The sequence below is a fragment of the Trachypithecus francoisi genome, unplaced genomic scaffold (assembly GCF_009764315.1).
Source record: "Trachypithecus francoisi isolate TF-2019V2 unplaced genomic scaffold, Tfra_2.0 Lachesis_group10, whole genome shotgun sequence".
NCBI lineage: Eukaryota > Metazoa > Chordata > Mammalia > Primates > Cercopithecidae > Trachypithecus > Trachypithecus francoisi.
In genome coordinates this window covers 89775986-89799050 of record NW_022681455.1, presented here as the reverse complement: position 1 = coordinate 89799050, position 23065 = coordinate 89775986, and the positions used below count along the sequence as shown (strand labels likewise).

General features: G+C 51.1%; 1 protein-coding gene across 3 annotated transcripts in view; it reads left to right on the top strand.

Annotated features, from left to right (window-relative positions):
• The window catches only part of ZNF423 (zinc finger protein 423), a 368561-nt gene that overhangs the window by 326949 nt on the left and 18547 nt on the right, over positions 1-23065 (top strand). For all 3 annotated transcript variants that reach the window (XM_033218340.1, XM_033218341.1, XM_033218342.1), the window contains 2 exons: positions 3862-3993; positions 5618-5733. In XM_033218340.1, coding sequence (XP_033074231.1) covers positions 3862-3993; positions 5618-5733 — 248 coding nt within the window. The remainder of the gene's footprint in view (positions 1-3861; positions 3994-5617; positions 5734-23065) is intronic.

The following is a 23065-nucleotide window of genomic DNA, read 5'->3' as shown; positions in this document are numbered from 1 at the left end:
CTTATGGATGCCTGTCATGTGCTATAAAAAAAAAAAAAAGGCACAGAAAAGGAAGGAAAGCGATTGTGCGTCTTAACTCACAAAATCCTCCAGTCCCCACGACGGGGCGGAGGGGCCTGCGGGCTCCCAGACAGCTTTGTCATTCTGCTCCAAGGTGTCGGCCGAGCACCATGCGATCTTATATAATTCAGGAAAGTGATTCTCGGAGGGTGCCGCTATCGGCGGACCCTGCATCTTGGGATGGAACGAGAGGTTGTCAGCGCCTGCGGGGTGAGAGTGATGGTGCTAGCAAATTCTATCAATATCCATGGGCTGGCTCACATTGGGTCACCAGCACGCAAAGGAGTGTTTGTCACACTAACTAGGGCAGCCCCTCCCCGCCCTCTCTGCCTCCCCGGCCCTCCCCCTGTTTTCCTGGATGGTTTCATAGGCAGAGGTACATGTAATGGACACCCAAGGGAGTACCTCGAACCCCTCCAGTGGGGAGAAGGCCTCGTCTTCAGAAAGATTTGCAAATCAAAAGGTCTTGCCTTAAGTGGGAGTGAGTCCCAGCTCTGCGGGAACCCCTCAGGCTTTATTCCACCCCCTCCCTTCACTTTCATTTTTTGCTTGTTTTATTTCTCCTCCCCTCTTTCCCCAGGTTTGACTCTCTTAAAACACTTGGGGGAGAGAGAGGAAAGGGTCCCGAGACACACGGTGGTCTGTTGGGCTCTTGATCTAATTAGCCTGGAACCTTACTTTGACACTGGTTTGGGGCTGTGATCTGCTTAAATGGTAGTCGTTTGGGCCCCGCACGGCTTGCAGCTCCAGGGCTGCCTGACTGTGCACATATTTATGAACGTGGGCGCTGGGTGTAGCTGCGGTTATGAATCAGGGGGGACCGGCTGATGAATTGCTCGGCACTCGGAGAACGGAAAGGGACTGTCAGACATGATTTCTCTGATTTATAAGTTGCAGGAGGCTTCTTTGTCCTCTTGGTGTTTGTGTATCAGATGGGCACGCCGCCATTCACAGCCAAGTGGCTAAAGACCCCCTCTCGGCAGAGAGCAGTAAATCCTCTTTGCCATCTCAGCCCCCAGAGCCCCCAGCTGGGCAGGGAGAGAGGGCCCAGCCTGGGGGTGTCTCTCCTCTGTGAGTATGTCCAAGCCCCTCCCGCAGGTGAGCCCAGGAAGGCCCTGATGTTTTTCGAGCCACAGAAGGAGAAAACATCATCCATGCCCATTGCCTAATTGCCAGGGTCAGAAAAACTCACATGGTTACATGAATCAAGGGTCATTGTGCCCAGTGAGGGGGTAGTCGTGTGTGCGTGTATGCGTGTGTGTGTGTGTGCTCATGAACTGGAAGAGTCAGGGCAGGTTGCCTGGAGGTGGTGTACGGTGGCAGGGTACAAGTCAGGGCGGGCTGCCTGGAGGTGGTGTACGGTGGCAGGGTACAAGTCAGGGCAGGCTGCCTGGAGGTGGTGTACGGTGGTGGGGTACAAGTCAGGGCAGGCTGCAGGTGGTGTACGGTGGCGGGGGTACATGCATATAGGAATGGTTTTGTATCCTCTTCTGCACCACCCCCATCTGGCTGTGTTACTTGAGTAAATGGTCTAATTCTCTGAACCCATTTCTTCTTCCCAGAAGTGCAGTTTTCCAAGCAAGCTGGCTTATTTCTGAGATTGAAACGTGTTATAAACTATTCTTACAGAAAACTCTGCACAGTTGTCAACTTCACATACCCCCTCCCTCCTTAATGTCCAAGGGGTGTCCTCATTCTAATAAGGTCACATTTAAGGATGGAGTCTCTTTCATTCCTTGATCCTACACCGTGGTGCCAGGCGCTGGGCAAGGTTGTTTGTGCAGGGGGCAGGGGATGCATTGGAGGGTCTTTCGAGGCAGCCCCCCCACACTGGAGGCCATCTCTAATTATGATGAAAGTCTCCCTAAGGGAGGCGGAGGACGTGCAAGGGGCCTGCAGGGCGAGCGTGCTGAGCCTGCCCTGTGTCCCAAAACTTGTCAATGAATTCCTTTTCCGCTAGTATAAATGGAAGATCTGTTTGAGTCTCTGTCGGGTGTATGTGGCCTAGTTGCCAGGGCTCCAGGGGCATGACAAACACCCGGTAGATTCCAGCCAGTGGGCTATGTGGGGCAGGCCCACCTGTGTGTGCACGTGTGTGTGTGCGCCTCTGCGGTGGGGTGCCGGGGGGTGCGGGGGATGGCTGGGCCCGGGGGAATGCCTGCTGTCTCTGCCAGCCCCTGCCAGGGCCTGGGGACCCAGGGACTCGCCAGAAGCCTCAGCCCATCTGTGTTCATGTCTTGCCACCGGCAGAACCCCTCTGCTACCTAATTCTTGCCTTTAAGGGCAAATCAGAGCACCTGGCGCCTTCAGTGAGGCTGGTTCCCTGGGGGAGCCCAAAGGGGAACCCATGTCCTTGGTTGTCCCAGATAATACTCTCACCAACACTGACATGCCAGGCAGTAAACATTTATTGAGCACTTGCTATGTGCCAGGGTCTGTTCTAGACCCGTGTGCGTGTATTAGCTCATTTAATTCTCATAGCAACTATAAGAGAAAAGCTGTGATGGAGTATTTCAGACAGAGGAAACTGAGGTACAGAGAGGTTGTGTGACTTGCCTAAGATCACCCAGTAAGGGTCAGGACTGGATTCCAACCCCAGGTGATGTGAGGCTCAAACCAGGGGATTCCCCATCCCCACCACTGACCCCTGGGCCCCTCTGTCCTCTTGCAGCCCGGGAGGCAGGGAGGACAGGTTGTCCCCATCTTACTGCACATGAGCTGGTGCCCACAGCATGCTGTGTGGGGCTGAGGAGCCAGGATTTGAACCTGGTGCTGCTCAATTGTGGGCGAGGACACCAGGGCTCTGAGCCTCCTCGATGCTGGCAAGGCTGGTGCTCAGGTGCTGTGTGTCCTCTGGCGCCTTTGGGTGAAGGTTTGGGGTCTCAGCGGCTCCCAGGTGGGGAGATGGAGGAGCTGTGTTCTGGTCTGAAGCAGGATGGCGAGTTTGCCCATTGTCCGTCATCCACTGCATAGACCATTTGTTTAAAAGAAAAGCAGATAAAAGAAAAGCAGATAAAAAGAGCGTTTGGTGCAGTATCTTCCGTGCTGCCCGTCACTCTCGAAGTAAAATTCCAAAGTCCTCCGGGGCTGAGAAGACCCTTCTTGTGCATCCCTGTGGCCTCTCTGACCTCACTCCTGGCCCTCCGAGCTCAGGCACTCTGTTCCCATGCTGGACTTGGGCTGTTCCCAAGCCCGCCCAGCACAGCATGGACCCACCTCAGGGCCCTGCCCCCACCCATCTCCTAGAGTGCTCTCACCATGTATTCACATCACCTCCTGACACTGCATTATGTGCTGATGGTTTTGTTTATCATCTGTCTACCCCACCACCAGAATGGGGGCAGAGACATGATTTGTTTAGTTGCTTAAAGAATCCTTAGAGCAAAGTTCCTGGCACGTAGTACATGCTCAATAAATACTTGATTGCAATTTTTAAAATCCTGGTTGGACCACCTTCTCCATCTGGTACCTCAAGTTGGGTGCCTCTGCACAGTGACCCAGTCTTGGGACTAAAGTTGTTGACCATGGCCTGCACACCTGGCTGCTTGATCAGCAGGAGAAATCACGGCAAATGGCACCTCCAAGGGCCAGATATTTGGAGCTGGTCCTCTGGGGTCTGTAAGCCTCTAGGGGTGAGGCCGTGTGGAGCCAGGATGAGTCTTGGTGTCTGCGGTCCCCTCACCAAGCCTGGTGCTGGGGATTGATGGGGGATTAGCCCTGGGGTCTATGGGAGGCCTTGTGGGCACCTGTCTGGGGGACATAGCATCCTGGTCACTGACTGGTCATGGGTTTTCCTTTCAGAGGAAGGCATCAACCACGAGTGTAAGCTGTGCAACCAGATGTTCGACTCCCCGGCCAAGCTCCTCTGTCACCTCATTGAACACAGCTTCGAGGGCATGGGTGGCACCTTCAAATGCCCTGTGTGTTTCACAGGTAAGGTACCCAGCGTGTGCCCCTCGGGGGAGAGAGATGGACGCAGGAGCCCTGCCCTGTTGTTGTGGGATCCCAGCGTGTGCTCTTCCTCTTTCCTTGGCAGGCCTGTTATAGTCCAGGACTCCATGGGGGATACCCTGAGGGATTAACAGGCCCTTTGCCCCACGTCCCTCAGTTCAGAGCTGACACAAGCCTTCCTTCAGTGCTCTCTGGCCTCTCCTCATCAGCAGGCTGGTTGGCACCCTCTCCTCGCCCTCTGCACACAGCGGCTAGAAGCCCTTTGTCCAACCCAGCCTCAACCCTCTGCTGCAGTTTTCCCCTCCCAGGCCCTGTGTTTGTCTCCCTGAGCCTAGAGCTCTATTCAGCACTGCTGGGGCTCCCAGCTTCACATACTCCTGGTTCCCCCTCTTCCCTGGCCTACCTAGCTCCCATCCGTTCTCCAGGATGCAGGGGTCAAGGGCAGCTCTGCCAGCCAAGTCCCCAGCCCCCGGACTGGCTGCCGGCCCAGGCGAATGGCTGTCCCAGCCCGAGGCAAGTCTCAGGGGCTCTGCCGGCCCCCTCCTGCTGCCCAGATGGCAGCCGGTGTGCGTGGGAGAGCCTGGCCTTCCCTGCCTCCCCTGACATCTGCTGTCTGCCACGGCAGGAAGCCCACCCTGGGGAGGACGCCTGGCGGGAGGGTATCTCTGAAGTGCTCTCCTCCCAGACACACAGCTGCTCTGGGCTGCCTCCTGTGTGCGCCCAGGGCCGGGGCCACCTCGGGACTCCTGCCACCGGGAAGCCGGGGCTAGACCTGCTCCATGCCAGGCCCAGGGGTGTCCAGTCTGGGGCAAATCCCCCAAACACACACCCCTGGGGCTCCCAAGAGTCCCTGAGCACCCTGATGCCTTCTTCCCCCTCATCTCAGGAGCCCCCACCCATCTGTCACTGTCACACTCTGAGGCTGGCACTGAGAGGCCCCAGCTGCCCGTCTGCCGACCCAGGACACGGGGGCCTCTGTGTGGGGGCCCAAGATGCTGACAACAATAAAAATAGGAATTTGTGTTGGTTGAGCAACTTCTTGTACAAGACCCTGTGCTGAGCTTATTTAATTCAAGTCTAGGCTCTGCCACTTGCTAGTGGTGGGACCTTGGACAAGCCATTTAACATTCCTGGCACTTCAGTTTTCTCTTGTCTAAAATGGGGATAATAGCACCTGTCCTACAGGCCTGGGAGAGGTTCAAGGAGCTCGCCCCGTAGGTGTCTGGTTGTTGATGACGGGGATGAGAAGGAGAGCATTCATTTGTCTGTGGCAGGCCATCTTTTAAGCACTTTATCAGTATTAACCCATTTGATCCTCACAGCCTCCAGCCAGGGACATACTATAATCTTCATTTTTTGAGTGAGGAAATGGAGCCCAGAGAGGTTAAATGACTTACCCAAGGTTGCACAGCCACTAAGTATCAGAGCTCAGCTTATCTAACTCGAGCCTCCTCTAGTAGGTGCTAGAATGCTCCCAGTAGCCCACTCTTTGGCTGACTGTGCCTACACCACAGTGATCCCTGCCTGCGAGTGTTGTGGGGGCAGCTGCCACAAGAGGCTAGGCTGGTGTCCTGAGCTTAGCCCTGACGGCCGTGTCTGTGTCTAGTGTTTGTCCAGGCCAACAAGTTGCAGCAGCACATCTTTGCCGTGCACGGGCAGGAGGACAAGATCTACGACTGCTCGCAGTGCCCTCAGAAGTTCTTCTTCCAGACTGAGCTGCAGGTGGGTGCCCACATCCGCTGCACCATGCCGCCTGATGGTCCTCGGTTCCCCTGTCAGCACCGAGGGTCTCAGGGTTAAGGCAAGATGGTGGCGTCTTATGCTGGCAGGTCTGCAATCAGGGACTGACCTCCTGGCTGGCAGGCATGGAGTGTCAGCCCCCTGGCCTCTGCCAGCCCAGCGTTCTCAAAAGAACTGCCACCGGCCAAGCCCAGAGCAGGAGTCAGAAGCTTACATTTGAGGTGTTTCGTGGCAAGTCCTGTCTGCTCTTGGGGATTCCATTTCCCTACCTCTATTGTAAAATGATATTTGACTGAGTTTGGTTCTGTGGCTAGTAGCTCATGATGTCTCTGTGGCTGGGTCCTGGGGCTGTGTGGGGACAGGAGTTAGGTCTGGGGCTTTGGAGCCTCCAGCTTTGCCCAGAAAAGCCAGAAAAGTAAGAGTAGTGGTGCCCAATTGCCCCAAATTGGAGGCAGTCACCAGAGGTCCTGAGACCAATGTGGCTCTCAGGCAAGGGGCAGGGGCCCCAGCCAGCTTCCTTGCATCCTCATCCCCAGCCTGTGGTAGCTGAGAAGACCTTGGGAAAGGAAGCTGCTGCGACGGTCTTCCCAGGCATTTGCAGCTGCCTCCGTTGGAATCCCATGGGGCCCCTTCTCACCTGTTACTGGTTTTTCCAGGGAGCTGGAAAAGATCTGTGCCCAAGTGAAACTGCTTTCTCTCCCACTGGATTTTGCAAAAAATTCTTGTAACACTGGAGAGATCACATGCCCACCAGAAATACAGCACACACACAGAGAAAAATCTCACATTCACTGTACCTGGACTATAGCATCACACACACAAAGGGAAGGTGCATACACACAGTTCCTATCACAGTGCATATGCCCAGAGATGTCACTTACAAAGAGTAACACAGCACCCACACTGAGGAATGCCACACACATGCAGCACAACACTGCACCCCCAAAAGAAGGACCACACTCATGTCCACAGATAGATCACACATACACACAGACGGACATGCCGAAATGTCACGTACCAAGAATGGGCCCGTCGGGAAGGATACCGGTAGGTTAGGCTGCAATAATAAACGTCCTCTTGGTCTCTCTGTCCTCAACAAAAGGTTTATTTGTTGCCCATGACATATCCAAGCAGGTGATGCGGAAGGGCCTCTGTTCATGATATTACTCAGTGACCTGGGCCCACGGAGGGTCCATGTGCATCCCCATTTCCGTAGTCACTGAGGCAGGGAGAAGAGGGAGATGATGACTTCTGTACCAGCTCTTCAAGTTTCCCCTCAGAAATGATGCATGCCACCTTCTCTCACATTGGATTGACTAGAGTAATCCCCGCGGGCATGCCCACCCTCAAAGTGGGTGAGGCAGGGAATTCCACCCTCTGCCTGGAAGGAGAAGAGAGCCCTAAGGACTCACACACACCAGTTTGGCCCCCCAGGACAGACCCCCCACACCCAGCAGCACCCTCCCTCATCCCCATGCCACTGCTGCACCTGCATGCAGCAGTCTCCAAGCCACCCAGGTTACAAGGCTGGGGCCACTCACCCTGTGCAGAGTCACTTGAATGACCACTGTGGTGCCCCTGTCTCTGGGGTTAGAGGGGCACAGCTGTGGCCTGTTGTAGGGGGCCCCCTTCTTACTGTGCTGTGGCCCACCCACACTGCCAGGCCTGGGTCTGCCTGTCTGCACAGCTGTTGGTGGCTGTTGCCTGGAGGACATGCAAACAGACCCTTGGAGGACGTGGGGGCCGGCAGGATTCACCATTCGATGGTCAAGTCCTGTTTCCATAGGCTGGCTCCATGCCAGGGCTGGGCAGGCTGAGCTCAGGGCTGGCCCCGAGGAGCATCCAGCTGGTGTGGCGGAAAGCCTGTTTCTTTTCGTGCTTAGGGTGCTCATAAATATGTGTATTGTGCAGGAGGCCTTTATCCCATTGTCACAGTGTGGGACAGAGTTATGAAACCAATTATACAGACCCGGCCCAGAGAGGGGGTTCCACTTCCAAAAGGCCACCACTGAGCTAGTGAACGTGACCATGCCACTGCTGTCTCCCCATTGATCCACAAACTGAGCCGATGTCTCTGTGCTTAGGATGTATGGGGTGTTGGTGCCATCCAGGAAGCCTCCCTGCTCGTGTGCTGGATGTGCACCCTCTCCCAAGTGGGCCCATGCAGCCGCCTTATCCTACCTGCCTTACCTGCATGGCTCAGCTATCAAAATAGGCCTGGGTCCCCTGAGAGAGGAAGCTTTCTATAGTCCAGCAGGTCAGGCCTCTTTTAAACTCATTAGTGCATATAAACTACGATTTATTTACACTTCAGACTTGCTCAGCTCCTGCCTGGCTCCCCTGTATTGTCCCAAATGCCAAGAGGTCTCTTCTCTGTTGGCCTTAAGTTTATTCCCAGAGAAGGTTTCCCATCCTGACGTTTTTGAGCTTCATCAGTGTCACCAGGCTGGGCGCCTAGCTCATAAGCACAGAGGTGGTGGGAAGCTGCTGCTTTCAATCTGGATCTCGCTTCGATCCCGCCTATCTCGAGCTGTGGGCCACACACTTCACCTGAGAATGGTTCATGTCAGCTGGTGGTTTCCTGGGTCATCCCATTAACCTTTAAGTCGGATCCTCAAATACTGAGAAACCGCTAAATTACAACCTTAACGAGTCACTATTTTCTGCAATTAATGACTTTAATTATAGACTGTTTAAATATGGAAGTGTGTGGCAACGCCAAATCTATGCAAATAATAGCTCTAGTTAAGTAACTTGAATAGCAATTTTCTGGTTTTTGAGAGGAGGGTTTTCAGGCATTGGAGTGTTCATTGTCCCTACACAGAAGCTGGAGCTGGAAAGCCCTGGTTGGGTGGAACAGGCAAGTGTGCTGTTTCTTGGAACAAGCTGGGGGTTTGGGTGAGGCAGTGGGAGGCAAGGCCAGCTAGAGTTCTACCCTTGCTGGTTTCTTGTGGCCATGTTTAGTCTGAGGTCATGCACGGAAATTCTGGGAACCTGGTATTTGCAGGCACAAGGGACTATGGGCTGAGAGGTCTTGAGAAGACTCTAGGCTTAGGATTGAGCTCACTGCAGGACCAGGAAGTGCTGCTGCAGGAATAGAAGTATAGGAGGTAGAATTAAATCACGACAGGCTTAGTCTCTGTCAACATTGACATGTCTCCCTCCAAACGTAGTGTTTTCTTAGGAAGCTTTAACAGGAGCACGGTTGCCAGTATGAGGGAGGTGTGAGTCCTCTTTGATTCCAAGTTTGGAGAGCTCTGCTCAAAAGACTGAGATTAATTCAAAGGAGTTTGGACAAACTGTTGCAAATTTACAATAGAATGATTAGGAACATGAGAGGGAACTAGCTTTCCTATTCATTTGTTTGAAGCAAGTATGTGGAGGTCCCATGATGTGCCAGGCCCTGTTTCTAGCACCTAAGAAAACAGTGGCGAAAAGATGAAGAAATACCCATGGGGTCCCCATTCTAGGAGATTGATGAGCACTTTCCAGTAAGAGCCAATGACATGAAAAAAATAAAACCAGATAATGGGCTAGAGCATGCTGGGGGATTGAAGTCCGACATTCCTTGGTAAGTATGGTCAGGGAAGGCCTCCCTGAGGAGGTGGCATGCAAGCTGAGGCCCGATGGCATGAAGGCAGGATTGTGTGGAAGAGAGCTGTGAGTGCAAAGGCCCTATGGCCATTGGCTGCCAGGGCTACGATGACAGAAGGCAGAGTGCAGCTGAAGCACAGTGAATTGGGGCAGAGGCAGTGGAGCCCAGATCATGGCAAGGTTTTCAGGACAGTGAAGGACTTTGGATTTTATCTTTATCGTGATGGGAAACCAAGCAGAGGACAGATATTATCTGATTTACACCCTGAATCAAAATGTAAGAAGTTTGCTTTTGAAAGACGTGGTTAAGAGAACGAAAAGTCACAGATTGGGCAAAAATATTTGCAAATCACCTATCGAATAAAGCACTTGTATCCAGACTATATAAAGAACTCTCAAAACTCCATAATGAGAGGGGACACAGAACAACTAAAAAAAGAGTAAAAATCTTCTGGCAGATGTCTCACCAAAGAAAATGAACATCATTAGTCATTAGGGAAGGGCAAGTGAAAACCATAGCCCGGTGCACCCACATAAACAAAAAACTTACAATGCTGAGAGTTGGTGAGGATGGGATCGGAACTCTCACAAATTACCGGTGGCAGTGCGAGATGGTATGGCCATGTGATAAAATATTTGTCAGCTTCTTATGAATGTTCATTTACCATAAGACCCAGTAATCCCACTCTTAGTGTTTACCCAAGAAAAAGGAAAATTTACACTCACACCAATACCTCTGCATGAATGATGATAGCAGCTTTGTCATGGCTCCAAACCAGAGGCCCCCTCGTTGTCCTTATTTGGAGGATGGGTAACAGATGGGGTCATGTGTTACATTCATACAGGTCATGTGTGCATTCTCAGCAGTAAAAGGCAACTGCAGATACATGTAACAATGTGAATGAATCTTGTTTTTTGTTGTTGTTTTTGTTTTTTTTTTAAGTGACAGAGTCTGGCCCTGTCACCCAGGCTGGAGTGCAGGAGTGTGATCATGGCTCACTGCAGCCTCAACCTCCAGGGCTCATGTCATCCTTTCACCTCAGCTTCCTGAGTAGCTGGGACTGTAGGTACACACCACCACACCCAGATACTTTTTTAACTTTAAGTTTTATTTTTAGAGATGGGGTCTCATGATATTGCCCAGGCTGGTCTCAAACTCCTGAGCTCAAGCAGTCCTCACGCCTTGGCTTCCCAGAGTGTTGGAATTACAGGCATGAGCCACTGTCCCTGGCCCCATGGATAAATCTCTAATGCCACATGACAAAAGCCAGACTGAAAAGGTTCCATGAGGTGTGGTTTTATTGACATGACATTCTGGAAAAAGGCAAAAATATATCACAATAGAAAACAGACCAGTAGTTGTCAGTGGCTGCAGGTCGGAGTTGGGGGGAAGAAAAGGAAATAGGGGAGACTTTTTTTTTTTTTGCAATGGAACATCTGAGTTTTGTGTACCTGATGTGAAAGCTGCTGATATAGAATACGGCAGTAATACGACTAGATATTGCTTTATAGGAGTGTGCAGAGAGAGGGATAGTGTGCACAGTTATTTGGAAAATTTTATAAGTCTGCTAGTGTTCTGTGTACAGAAAAAGTGGATTTTCTGAATGACAAATTTGGAAACTGTGGTTCTCATTGTCATTTTTATGATATTCTTTGTGGAAAGATCGTTTATCACTGGACACATTCAGAACCAGTACCAGTGACAGACTTTAATATACAATATAGTTACCTTGAGGGTCATGTGTGTGTGTCTGCACATGCAAGAGATGGTTCAAAACAATGGGGGATCTATGCAGAAGCTATAACTGCATGTGGTCAACACAGGGTATGTAGATTCTGAGGATGCAAATATCTTAGTGACATAAATATAACAAGACATAACACAAATTGCGGAGAGAATGGGGCTTGCAATGAACTTTTCCATTGTCAGTGTGATCCTGGTTACGCTCCTCCAGATTGTGAGCTGGTGATATCATCACCAGGAGGAAGTATTGATGATGGATTTTGGCTTATGGTAGAAAACAGTGTACCCTTGTTTTCAAAACGATGTGCTGCTCCTAAAAACAATGGTCTTTTCCTCAGCTTCTACATTTTTTTTTACCTTTGCTCATTTTAATTGCTATTGTTAGTCTTAAGTGGAATAAAATGAAGAGATTTTGGAGCAAAGCGGGAACAGTAAGCAGCAGATTTATCTCAGAAGAAAGCAGTAGTAACAACAACCAGTCACAGAGTTGAAGTAGCCCAAGTGATAACATCGAAGCCACAGGGTGGAGAAAGGATATTACCAAGAAACTCACCATTAACTGGCCTGATCTAACAATGAAAAAAAAAAAGTTTTCTCTCATTTTGTTATAGCTTAAAGCTTTCAATTTCACAAAACGAAATAAATCCTATGACCGAAAGCGTGAAAAAAAGAAAAAAATAGGGGAGACTAAGGTTGGTCCATATAACCTGTACCCCCGCCCACATATACACTTGCCCACACTCACCCCACATCCTGAAAACCCAGGCAGTAGGGGATCCAGTCTGACCTCGAGGAATCTGTCCTGTGTCTGTTTAACCAGGAGAAGACTTGGATGGATTGCAGAAGAAATGCAGGGACAGTTGTCTTCGAGCATTTTAAGAACTCTGGGTCCTGGAAGGGTTCTCATTGCTTCAGGTGGTCCCAAGAATTTTGGCAGTGGGCACCAACTCAGAACAGGGGTTTTGGTCTTCGATAGTCATGGCTCAGGCATCACTCTCTGGAGTTGGCTCAAGTTAGAAGGGAAATTAAGCTGTAGGGACATGGATGGATTTTGGATGCCAAGAGCAGGAAGCAGTGTTGGGTTTTTGGCAGCCCTGTTCCCAGAGCCAAGTGTCACTTAAATAAGGCAGCAACACTCTGTCTTCTCTAAGACTGCCTGGTCCCTGCCTTCTGCCTCTTTCTGGCTTTTATTGTTCTCTCTACAGCCTGACTTTCTGGACTCCTCTGCACAAGGAGGAATATGGTCAAGGTTCCACAGCTCCTGTCAATTCTGCTAAGACAGACACCGTAGGTAGCTCAACAGAGAGGATTTAGTGTGAGGATTGGTGACATGGGTAGACAGAAGGAACACCAGGAAACCCCAGAGATAGTGACAGTGGTGGCAGCCAGCCCTCAGGCAACAGTGCTAGAACCCTGGAAAGGGGAATCTGATAGATGAGCCTGGGTCAGCTGTCCACCCTGCTCCAGTGAGCTGTGGCCGGGGGTAGGGCCATACAATATAAACCAGCAAGTTCAGGGTGCTGTCCAGGGAAGGGGTGTATGACCTAGATGGACACTGCACATTTGCAGTATGTGGGAAAACTGTCTAGAAATGGAAAGTGCTGAGGTCCCTGTTGGTAGAAGTGCACAAACAATGCATGGTGTCTGAAATGCTGCCAAGAGTGAAGCAGGGAGTGGCCGGGTCTTTGTGAGAGCAGCTCCGTATTTAAAACCTTGCTCTGTCATGCACCAGCTGTAAGCCTCAGTTTCCTTATCTGTAAGGCAGGGGTGTGAGTAGTTCCTACTTAAGAGTTCAGCTGCAAAAGGCCCTAGGCACAGTGGCTGGCACACAGAGCACAGAGCAAACGCTGCCTGTTATTACTGACATTGACGTCTGGGCAGTTTGAGGATCAGATGGCTTTGGGGGGTTCCCTCCCCTTGGAGTTTGCTCTGCTTTCATGATTTCTGGCCTGAGTTTGAACAAAGTGAGACTCTAAGTCCTTCCTTGTGTGGTATCCCACCAAGCCTCAGGGCTGTGGGCACAGGAGACCCCACACTGGGGCATGGGGAGGAGCCAGGTGCCCAGGGCAGTGAGACGGGGCATAAAGGGCATGGAATGGGAGTCAGAGGGCCGGGGCTTTGGGTCCCCCTTCCTCTACTTCTCTGAGTGCCTTTGGCCTGGGCTCTTTTCTTAGGACCCTCTATTTCTGAGCCATGTCCGGGCACCGTGAAGGGTGGTATGTAGATTTGACTGGGGGTGCAAGACAGCCTGCAAATGTCAGAGCTGTTGGCCTTGCGTTCCCAGCCTCAGGCCTCAGCAGATGAAGGCCTGGGGCCCTATCGGCCCCATGCCAGCGGTTAGCCAACCTGAGGGGAGGGGCAGCCTCTGCCCACCAGCCCAGCTGTCTCTGCATCTCCATGGGCACCTCTGTGCCCACAGACACTGGGCACGGATGGTGCCTCCATCTCCCCATCCTAACAACCTTGCTGCTTCCTGTTCTTCATCCTCACTGCGGGGATGCATGCATGAGGGTCATGTGCGGCTTACCAGCCATACAGGGCTGGCCTTAGACAGTGGACAAGCTCCCTTGAAATTGTACAAGAGACAACTCTCACAGCCTTCACCCCTGGACCCTAGGTCTGTGCTGTGGGCCAGGCTCGTTCTAAGCACTTTGCATGGATTGTGTCAGCACAGCCCTATAAACAAGGTACTCTTATCCCCCTTTACAGATACAGAACCTAAGGCTCTGAGAAGTTAAGCAGTTTGCCCAGGGTCGTTTGCAAATGGCAGAGCCACATATAAAGCTGAATTGTCTTTGCCACCAAGGCAAACAGAAACCCTCCAAAGTTTAAATAAATTGCCATTTATATGAGCTAATAGATTTAAATGAGGCCTGCAGTGCTGAACTATAAAAAGCTTTCGTTGTCAGGGGACCCAGAAACTATTTTAGTAGTTGGGCCAAGCAGGTAGCACAAGTAGCAGTAACAGGGGATGCAAAAAAAATTGCTCCTGGGTGAGCCCAGGTGGGAACACCATGGGGCCTGTGCGCACGGGGCCAGGGATGTGCACGGCCGCATTTGCCAGGCTGCAGCTAGAGGCCAGGACTGTGCAAACCCTGTTGCTTGCAAATGAGCATCAGGATGGGTTTGGCTTAGGCTGGGCTTGGGGAGAGGAAGGATTCATTGTCATCATGGAGGAAGGGACTTCCTAAGACCTCAGACTCCTGGTGCTGCCACCTTTCTCCCCTTTGTGACTTGCTTGGTCCTATCATGGGGGAATAGAACTTGAACTAGAGAGATGTCTTTTTAGACACAGAACTTCTGGGATCTCAGAGCTGTGGGGCACTGCCTGCCAGGGCACGTCAGAGTTCACAGCGCATGTTTGTGTGCATGCACACACGCACCTGTCCTTGATGAAGCCAGTTTTGGGGTGTTGGACCAGCACCACGCCCTGGAATTTTGACTCCCTCATTGACAAAGCCAGGGGCTGCAGGAAGCGATTCTGTGAGCCAGGCCCGCAGTGGCAAAGCGACCAGCCCAGCGTTGAGCGGGCGCATTTAAAGGATTAGCTCACGCTGTTTGCTTGTATGTGCCTAATCATGCTGCTCCCAGCTAAATGATTACAATTGATTAAAAGCAGAGCTAGGTATTCTAACAAGCAACCCGGAGCCCTTCCGATGGGGTGAGCCGGGCTCTGGCAGGCTGGGTCCTGGTACCCAGCCAGAGGGAGGGCTCTCTGAGACAGGAGCAGGATCTCAGCTCCCTTGGGACCCTTCCTTCCTAGCCCTTGAGAACATTTGATTCGGCCCTTGCCCTGATTCCATTTACTGAGTACCTACTCCCAGCGCCACCTCGGGGCCTGAGACAGCTGGAAACAAGGAGACAGGGTTTCTATTTTCATGGAGCTGACATGCTTTGGGAGACGCTGATGATAAGTCAGTAAATATATGAACTGGGGGATTTCAGAGTGTGAGTTCTGAAGACAATAAAATGGTGTACTGTGATGGAGAGTGGTGTGTGTATGTGCGTGTGTGTATGCGCACATGTGTGTCTGTGTGTGTGTGTGTGTGTGTGTGTGTGTGTGTTGGGAGGTCAGGAAAGGCTGGCATTTCAGCCGAATCCTAGAGGTTGCAGAGCCAGTGTGGGGAAAAGCTGGGGGATCCTCCAGGAGAGGGAAGAGCCAGTACCAAGTATCTGAGGCCCAAGCAGATTTGGGGTATTCACGGAACAAAATAAAAGGGCAGAGGTACTAGAGGGGGGCAAGCAGGACAGACGGCCACTGCCTTCTGGCATCATTCTCCTGGGCTGGCCTTGCATTGCCTACCCAGTGAGATCGAGACAGGGCTTCCTAGACACACGTACACCTGCCCATCCGCCTGCAGGAAGTACCGTTTCTTTCTCTTAATGCATCAGCGCAGCTCCAGTGCCTCCACCCCTGAGAAGCCTCTCTGATTCTCCTTCCTTTGGTTTCTCCAGCCCTTGGTTTAACCCCCTGATTCCTTTGCCAATATAGATTGTAAGTCACTATGTCTCCACCAAACTCGCCACTCTGATGTGAGTTTTTGGAGAGTGAAGGCACCCTTTGCCTGCCATCCATCCATCCATCCATCCATCCATCCATCCATCCATCCATCTCTCCCTCCCTCCCTCCCCATATGTGTTGACGTATTTTTTGAGCTCCTACAAAGTCGGAAAGAGAACACAAGCAGGAAGGGAGGAAAAGAAAGAGGGGGAAACCCACAGATTCCGGGAGCCCATTTTTAAAATCCATGGTCCTTATAAGATGGGTAACCAAAGAGCCAGTTTCCTTGTCTCTTTATACTGCTGCTGTTGGATCTAGCCAGATAATTATAACTAATAATAATTAAAAATCAAAAGTGCTCTAGGCGCATTACTTAGCATTTGACTTTGGCTGCGCTTTCTGTGAGTAGCGGCATCTTCCTCCTTCCTGCTTTAGAGATTGCCCAGTCCTTGTCAACCTGACTTCTGTTGGGAGACCAGGGGCTGGCTGGGCGTGGCCTGAAGTTGCTGGCTGACACCCAGTGGTGGTTCCAGGGAGTGAGAACCTGTTGCTCACACTGGAGTCAGTCACTTTGAGGCCAGGAGCCTGGGGAGGGCTGAAAGTGTGGCTGGCTGCTGACCCCTCGAGGTCTCCCCATCGCCATTATTTTCTTTTTTCTTTTTTTGAGACAGTGTCTCGCTCTGTCACCCAGGCTGGAGTGTGTAGTAACACGATCTTGGCTCACTACAATCTCCGCCTCCCGGGTTCAAGTGATTCTCCTGTTTCAGCCTCCCGAGTAGCTGGGATTACAGTTGCCCACCACCAGGCCTGGCTAATTTTGTATTTTTAGTAGAGACGGGGGTTTCACCATGTTGGCGAGGCTGGTCTCAAACTCCTGGCCTCAAGTGATCCACTTGCCTCGGCCTCTCAAAGTGCTGGGATTACAGGTGTGAGCCACTGTGCCCTGCCGCCCATCATTTCCTATTGCAGGTGTTATTCTTCTTTGGGCTCAGTTTTCACATCTGTTAAATGGGGTAAGACCTGCTGCCTCAGGTTGTTGTGAAAATGGAGTTCGCGTGTATAAAGCACTTTGTAGCACTTAGGATATAAGGATCGCTGAGGGTCATTGTGGCCCTTTTCCAATAGGATCACTTTGTGCTTCCTGCCTTTCCCACTAGGGCAGCAAACCAGAGCCCAGCACAGCCTGAATTCTATTGAATGTGACCACATGTTGTGGCGATGCCGTGCCCATGCTGTGGAGCTCACAGTCTGGCCTCAGATGCCAGTCCTGCCACCAAGCAGCTCCATGACCGTGAGCAAGTCACTGGCCTTTTCTTGCTTTCAGGAGACCAGGGTTATTGAAGATCCCTTCTTTGTTGGGTACTGGGGGAGCTGAAGGCAGTGATGACTGAAAAGCTCCCAGCATTGGGTCTGGCTCAGAGTCAAAGGTAGGTGAGCCCCAGTCCATGTAGTCATTGCTCTGCCTGTGGTCTGGAGGTGGTGGGCCTTCTGTTAATACGTTCATTGACTCATTCAATCAATCATGTGTGGACGTGCTCAGTCTAGCCCGCAAGTGTTTACTGAGCACCTGATCTGTGCCAGCTGTGCACAGGTGCTGGAGACAAACAGAGGCATAGACTAAGCCCCTCACATTGCAGGGAGGGGAAAGTAAGCTAATAAGGACAAACAGAATATTTCTTATGTGTTTGTGGAATATGATATGATGTAATATGGTATAGTACATAGTATAGTATAGTGCTGCATCATATCATATCACTCATACTATGTACTAAATACAACATAAGTGCTACACACAACAGAGCCCCACAGTTGGGCCCCCACGTGACATTAAGGGGAACCATGGAGCCTGAGCTTTGCCCTTGCTCCCTGTAAGTTACTGTGTTACGAGCACAGTTGGTCTGTGTCTCTAAGCCTTGGTTTATTTACAGTCAAGTGGGGCAAGGGTGTTCCCAGCCTAATAAGGTGTGGCATCATCATCATCACTGTTGTCATTGACATGATTATTACTGCTGCCGCCACTGGGGACAGCTGTGTCCCCTGAGGGGCCATGTTGGCACTTTGGGGTCTGCCTTGGGAGAAGGCTGGGGTGGACACTGACAACACTCCTTGTCCTGAGAAGGCCCAAGGCACAGGCCTGAGCCCCTCACCCCAAAGTAGTACAAATGAGACAGCATTTCCTGAGTGCTTACTGGGAACCTGACCATAAGCCTTCATGTGGGCAGTCTCTTAGGACCTCAGGCATGAGGTCCTTGTCATAGATGGGTAAACTGAGGCTCCCCATGTAGACATAGCTGCCCATGGACGAGTGCCTGTGTTTGCAGCCTGCGGGCTGCGGCAGTGGGGTCAGAGACGACTCTCAAAGCCCTTAGAAGCCAAGAGTAGATCTCTGGGCACAGGGGTCTCTGAATGGGCCTCCCCTCCCAGCGAGGCAGGCGTTCCAGAGGGTGACATGGAGGCTGCATGCCGCTCCTGGGGCATGATACTGTTGCTGGTCTGGACAGCCCTGGGTGAGCAATGGCTTCTCCCTGGTCACCACAGAGGAGCAGAGAGGAGCAGGCACTGGAGGGGTAGTGTTGAAACAGAAGTCTGTGCCCAGCTGTGCTCAGATACCCTCGTGAGCCTTGAGGGTCAGCTCGCCTGAGCAATGAAGTGTGTGGAGGCCCAGGTGGGGACTGGGGAGCCTCCCCTCAAGGCCCAGCTCCAGGCAGAGATGGCACTTGGAATCAGCCTCGGGCTGCCTGTCTGCCCATTGGAGCCTGTCATTCATGCCCTAGGGCGGGGGGCCAACCAACTTTAGAGGGCACCATGCCATCTCGACAGATGGGCACGGGGGAGCTGCCAGGAGCCTCCGGCCGGTGGCCATTGTGTGTGCGGCGAGCCGAGCCCCTCCCCGGCGCTGTCTCAGCCGGGACCACATGCCTTCAGTTTCTTAGTAACAGTGACAACACTGTGAGCAGTGTCGCCTCACTGGCTCCACATCCACAGAGGTTTGCACCCTGCAAAGCCCTGCCCTGCATTGACTCAGACAAAGAGGGAGCCTCTCAGATGGGAAGACATGGGGCCTGGGGACCTGAGGGGGTGACCGCAGACACAGACACAGACACTCCTGTCAGACTGCCCGGGCTCACAGCTCTGCCGCCCTGGCACCTCTGCCCACATGGGGAGCCTCAGTTTACCCATTTACGACAAGGAGACACACTCATGTGAGGTCCTAAGAAGGTACTCATGAGAATGGCTTGCTTTGAGGTCCTTAGCAGCACTCAGGAAGCACTGCCTCATTTTTACTACTTTGCAGCGAAGGGCTCAGGCCTGTGTCCTGGGCCTTCTAAGGACAAGGAGCACAGTCAACGTCCACCCGCCAGAGATGAGGTTTGGGGGCTTCAGAGTTGCTTTGTCAGTGTGACCTTGGGCATGTGACCTCCCTCACGGTGACTTACTGTCATCATCTGGACAGTGGGCCGCCAGTGCCCTTATTGGAGGGTTACCGTGGGGATACAGCATCATGCTTGTGGATCACTGAGCATGGTGCCTGGTCCCCTAGGAAGGCCATATGGAGGAGGCAACATCTGGGGTGGAATTGGCAGAGTTGGCGTGTATCACTGTCCCTCTTTCACAGATGGGAGAAACAGGCTCAACAGTGAGTTTAAGCCACTCACTTGATGTCGTGTCCCACAACTGGTAAGTGGCAGAGCTGAGCCTGCAGCCCTGGTGGTAAGAGGCAAGGAGGAGGTGAAGGACGGTGGTAGCACCACTACCAATTAAGCACTAGGGGAATCCTTTTGCCTTGATTTTCCCGTTCTGAGGACAAACCTATGAAGCCAGTGTTGCTGTTATCCCCATTTCACAGATGGGGAGACTGAGGCATAGTTGGGCAGAGATGAGATTTGAACCCAGGCAGCCTGAACATGCAACCATTGTCCTAACACCAAGGGCAGGATGTTTTGTGTTGCTGAACTCCATTTGTGTCAGAACTTTCTTGAAATAGCAGCCTGTGTTCCTGACTTTTTGGGAGTGGGACTGGCTGCGTGCACAAGGAGGCTGGGGTCTGGCATGGATGGGAATGTCTTAGCCCCCATCTACGAGAGACCAGGGTGCTCTGGGCGGAAGCCTGGATTGTACTCTTTGGTCAAGCAGGAACAATTACTAATGACATTTACAAAGAAATTAATGATGAGAAATGCAAGTTGGCATTTCAGGAGCACCCGTCAGCAGCCGTGCGCCAATGCTCACAGGAGAGGCGAGGTGCTGGGGGCCGGGCATGGGGAGGAGGAGATGGCAGAAAATTAATTTCGCTGTGTCAATAATGAACGTGGCTCCACTCGTTCTGCTTCTGAAGTTTAGACAGAATCAATCATGGACGGACTGGGGCTTGTCGGGGGCTGCATTAAGATTCGCTGTGTGGCTGCAATATGAGCAAGGGAAAGTGATGGTTTCAGTTTGGTGTCTCCTTTAGGTGTCCCACAGGACAGCAGGGATGGGAGTGGCAGGGAACAGTGAGAGAGAAGGAGGTAGTCATCCTAGGACTGGGCCATTTGGGCTAAAATCTTTGTGCCGCCTCTTACCAGCTAGATGACTTAGCGAGTTGCTTTGCTTTTCTGAGCCTCAATTTCTTCATCAGTCAAACGGGAACAATTGGGAGAAGTAAAGATAATATATAAAGAGCAGAGAGCCCAGTTTCTGACACATCATAGGAGCTCAGTATATGGGAGCTGTTGCTGTGTTTCACGGTTGTATTTTAAGATACACAACTTTCCTCCTTAGAGCCTCTCTTATGTTAAGTTGCAATACCTCATTTGTGTGCTGTAGTTTAATTGGTCATTTTTTTTGTTGTGATACATAAAATACTGGAGCATCTTGTGCTCTTTGGGGTTCTAGGGTAAATAAAATACGGCGTTGGTGGGAAGCATGGTGGAAGGTGAGGAGCAAGATGCTGAAATTTTCTAGGGCAGGGAGGGGATTTCCAGTGGGATAAGGAACCATGCTTGCTCCTGCCCTCCCTTCAGGAGCATCCAGAACAATCTAACCCAATCTCTTCTCACATAGGGGAGAAGGGACGCACAAGGAAGTCACTGTCTTTAAAACAATGAACGTTTTTATAGAACAGAGGGTGAAAACTCACAGTCCATGGCCTGGAGATTGTGGAACTTTCAGAGGGTTGTCCATATTTTATTTTCATTATTTATTTATTTATTTATTTTAAGAAAGAGAATCTTGCTCAGACTGCAGTGCAATGGTGTGATCATAGCTCACTGCAGCCTTGAACTCCTGGGTTCAAGCAGTCCTCCCACCTCAGCCTCCTGAGTAGCTGGGACTACAGGTGCACACCACTACACCCAGCTAACTTTTTAATTTTTTGTAAAGATAGGGTTCACTATGCTGCCTAGGCTGGCCTAGAACTCCTGGCCTCAAACAGTTTTACAGCCTTGGCCTCCCAAAGTGCTGGGATTACAGGCATGAGCCATGTGCCTAGCTGGTTGTCTGTATTTTAAAACAGAGAGTTCCCATCATCATAAAGAGTCATATTTAGCTAGTGCTTTTTGAGTGCCTGGCATTGTTCTTAGCACTTTTAGGCATGGAAACATTTGATCCTCACAATGCCTCTAATATGAAGACAAGCAAAATGAGGCACAGAGAGGTCAACTAACCTCCCAAGGCCTCAGAGCTGGTCAGTGCTGGACCCAGGCCATCAGCCCTGGATTCTGTCCTCTTCACCACCACACTAAATGGCTGGATTTATTGATTTTTCTATAAATCAGGCCTGGCAGCCCCTGGCCGACATTTCTGTGTGACCCCCTTTGGATACTGGGATGTGCTTCCTGGTTCAACACAGCCTACACCTGGCCTTCCTTACCTGGCTTGTTACCAACTTGCACTGTGAGTTTGTAACCCCTGTTGAAACACTTCACAGTTTGCAATTATTATCTCATTGGTGCCTCTGCAACCTTCTAGGAGCTGCTAGAAATGCTCTTGATTCTCACCATTTTGCAGACTTGAATACAGGCTTGGGACCTGGGTGTTCAAGTAGAATACTGGCAGGGAGAAGTGGGGCTTGTGGTGGGAGTGAGGAATGTGTTCTACTCATTAGGGTTTGAGTGTTTGAGTGGGGGAGGCAGGTGAAGCTCTCTGCTTCCTGCGCAGTGACCAGTTTCCCAGCTGAGGCCACACCTGGAGGTGTAGTCTAGACAGCTGTAGCTCTGACCTGGGGTGTTATCTTTGTTTCCTCATCTTTGCCTCAGAAGCTGCCGCATCAAAAATATGGTATTAGCCAGGCATGGTGGCTCACACTTGTAATCCCAGTGCTTTGCGAGGCTGAGGCAGGAGAATTGCTTGAGGTCGAGAGTTTGAGACCAGCCTGGACAACATAATGAGACCCCGCCTCCACAAAAAAAAAGTGGGACCATCCATGATTTTTAGTTGACAGAGATGACAAAACCCTGTGGTTAGTATTAGTTATGATCCTATTAAGTGTCTCTATAGCATTTTACATGTTGCAAAACCTTTTACTTATGTTGTCTAACTTGAAGCTTCTAACAAGGCAATGAGGTAGATATTATTAGTCTTACTTTTCAGATGAGTGAAGGAGTACTTAGAGAAGTGAATGACTTGCTTAGGGTCAGAAAGACAGTAATTAGCCAAGGCAAGATTTGAACTCCAAACCCCATTGTCTTCTCATTGACCTGTTTACTGTCCTACCCACTTACTTATTCATGCACTCCTCTTCTTCCCACCATTCATCCATTCATCTACACATTTATCCATCCAACCACCAATCCATCTACTCATCCATCCACTCACCAATCCATCCACCCATCCATCCATCCATTCATCCATCCTCCAGCCACCCATCCACTTGTCCATCAATCCATCTATTTATCACCTACCCATTCATCCACCTACCCATCTCTCCACGCACCAATCTCTCCACCGATTCTTCCACCCATCTATCCACCCACCTTTCCATCCATCCATACATCTGTTCATCACCTGCCCACCATTTCATCCATCCATCCATCCATCTACCCATCAATCTGTCATCCACCCCTCTCCTCCACCTACCCACCTATCTATCCACCCATCCACCCACTCACCAATTCATCCACTATCCATCTTCAACCCACCCATTCCTCCATCCACCCATCCATCCATCTGTCCGTCATCCATCTACCATCCATTCCCCCATACCCATCTATCCACCTATCCATCATTTATCCATCCATCCATCGTCTACCATCCGTCTCCCTATCCATCCAGCTACACATTCTTTCACCATAATCACCCTCCAGTATTGAGTGTGAGGTAAGTGTCAAGAACCACACAGCTTTTAGGATGCCTTCTTCATGTGCTTTTAATTTCATACTTCACTGTTACCTATTCCTCTCCTTACTTTAAAACTGTGCATATACCCACACACAGACGAGCACACACACAAAAGCACACACACTCCTCTGGTGAGATGAGTGGGATGGAACAGACTG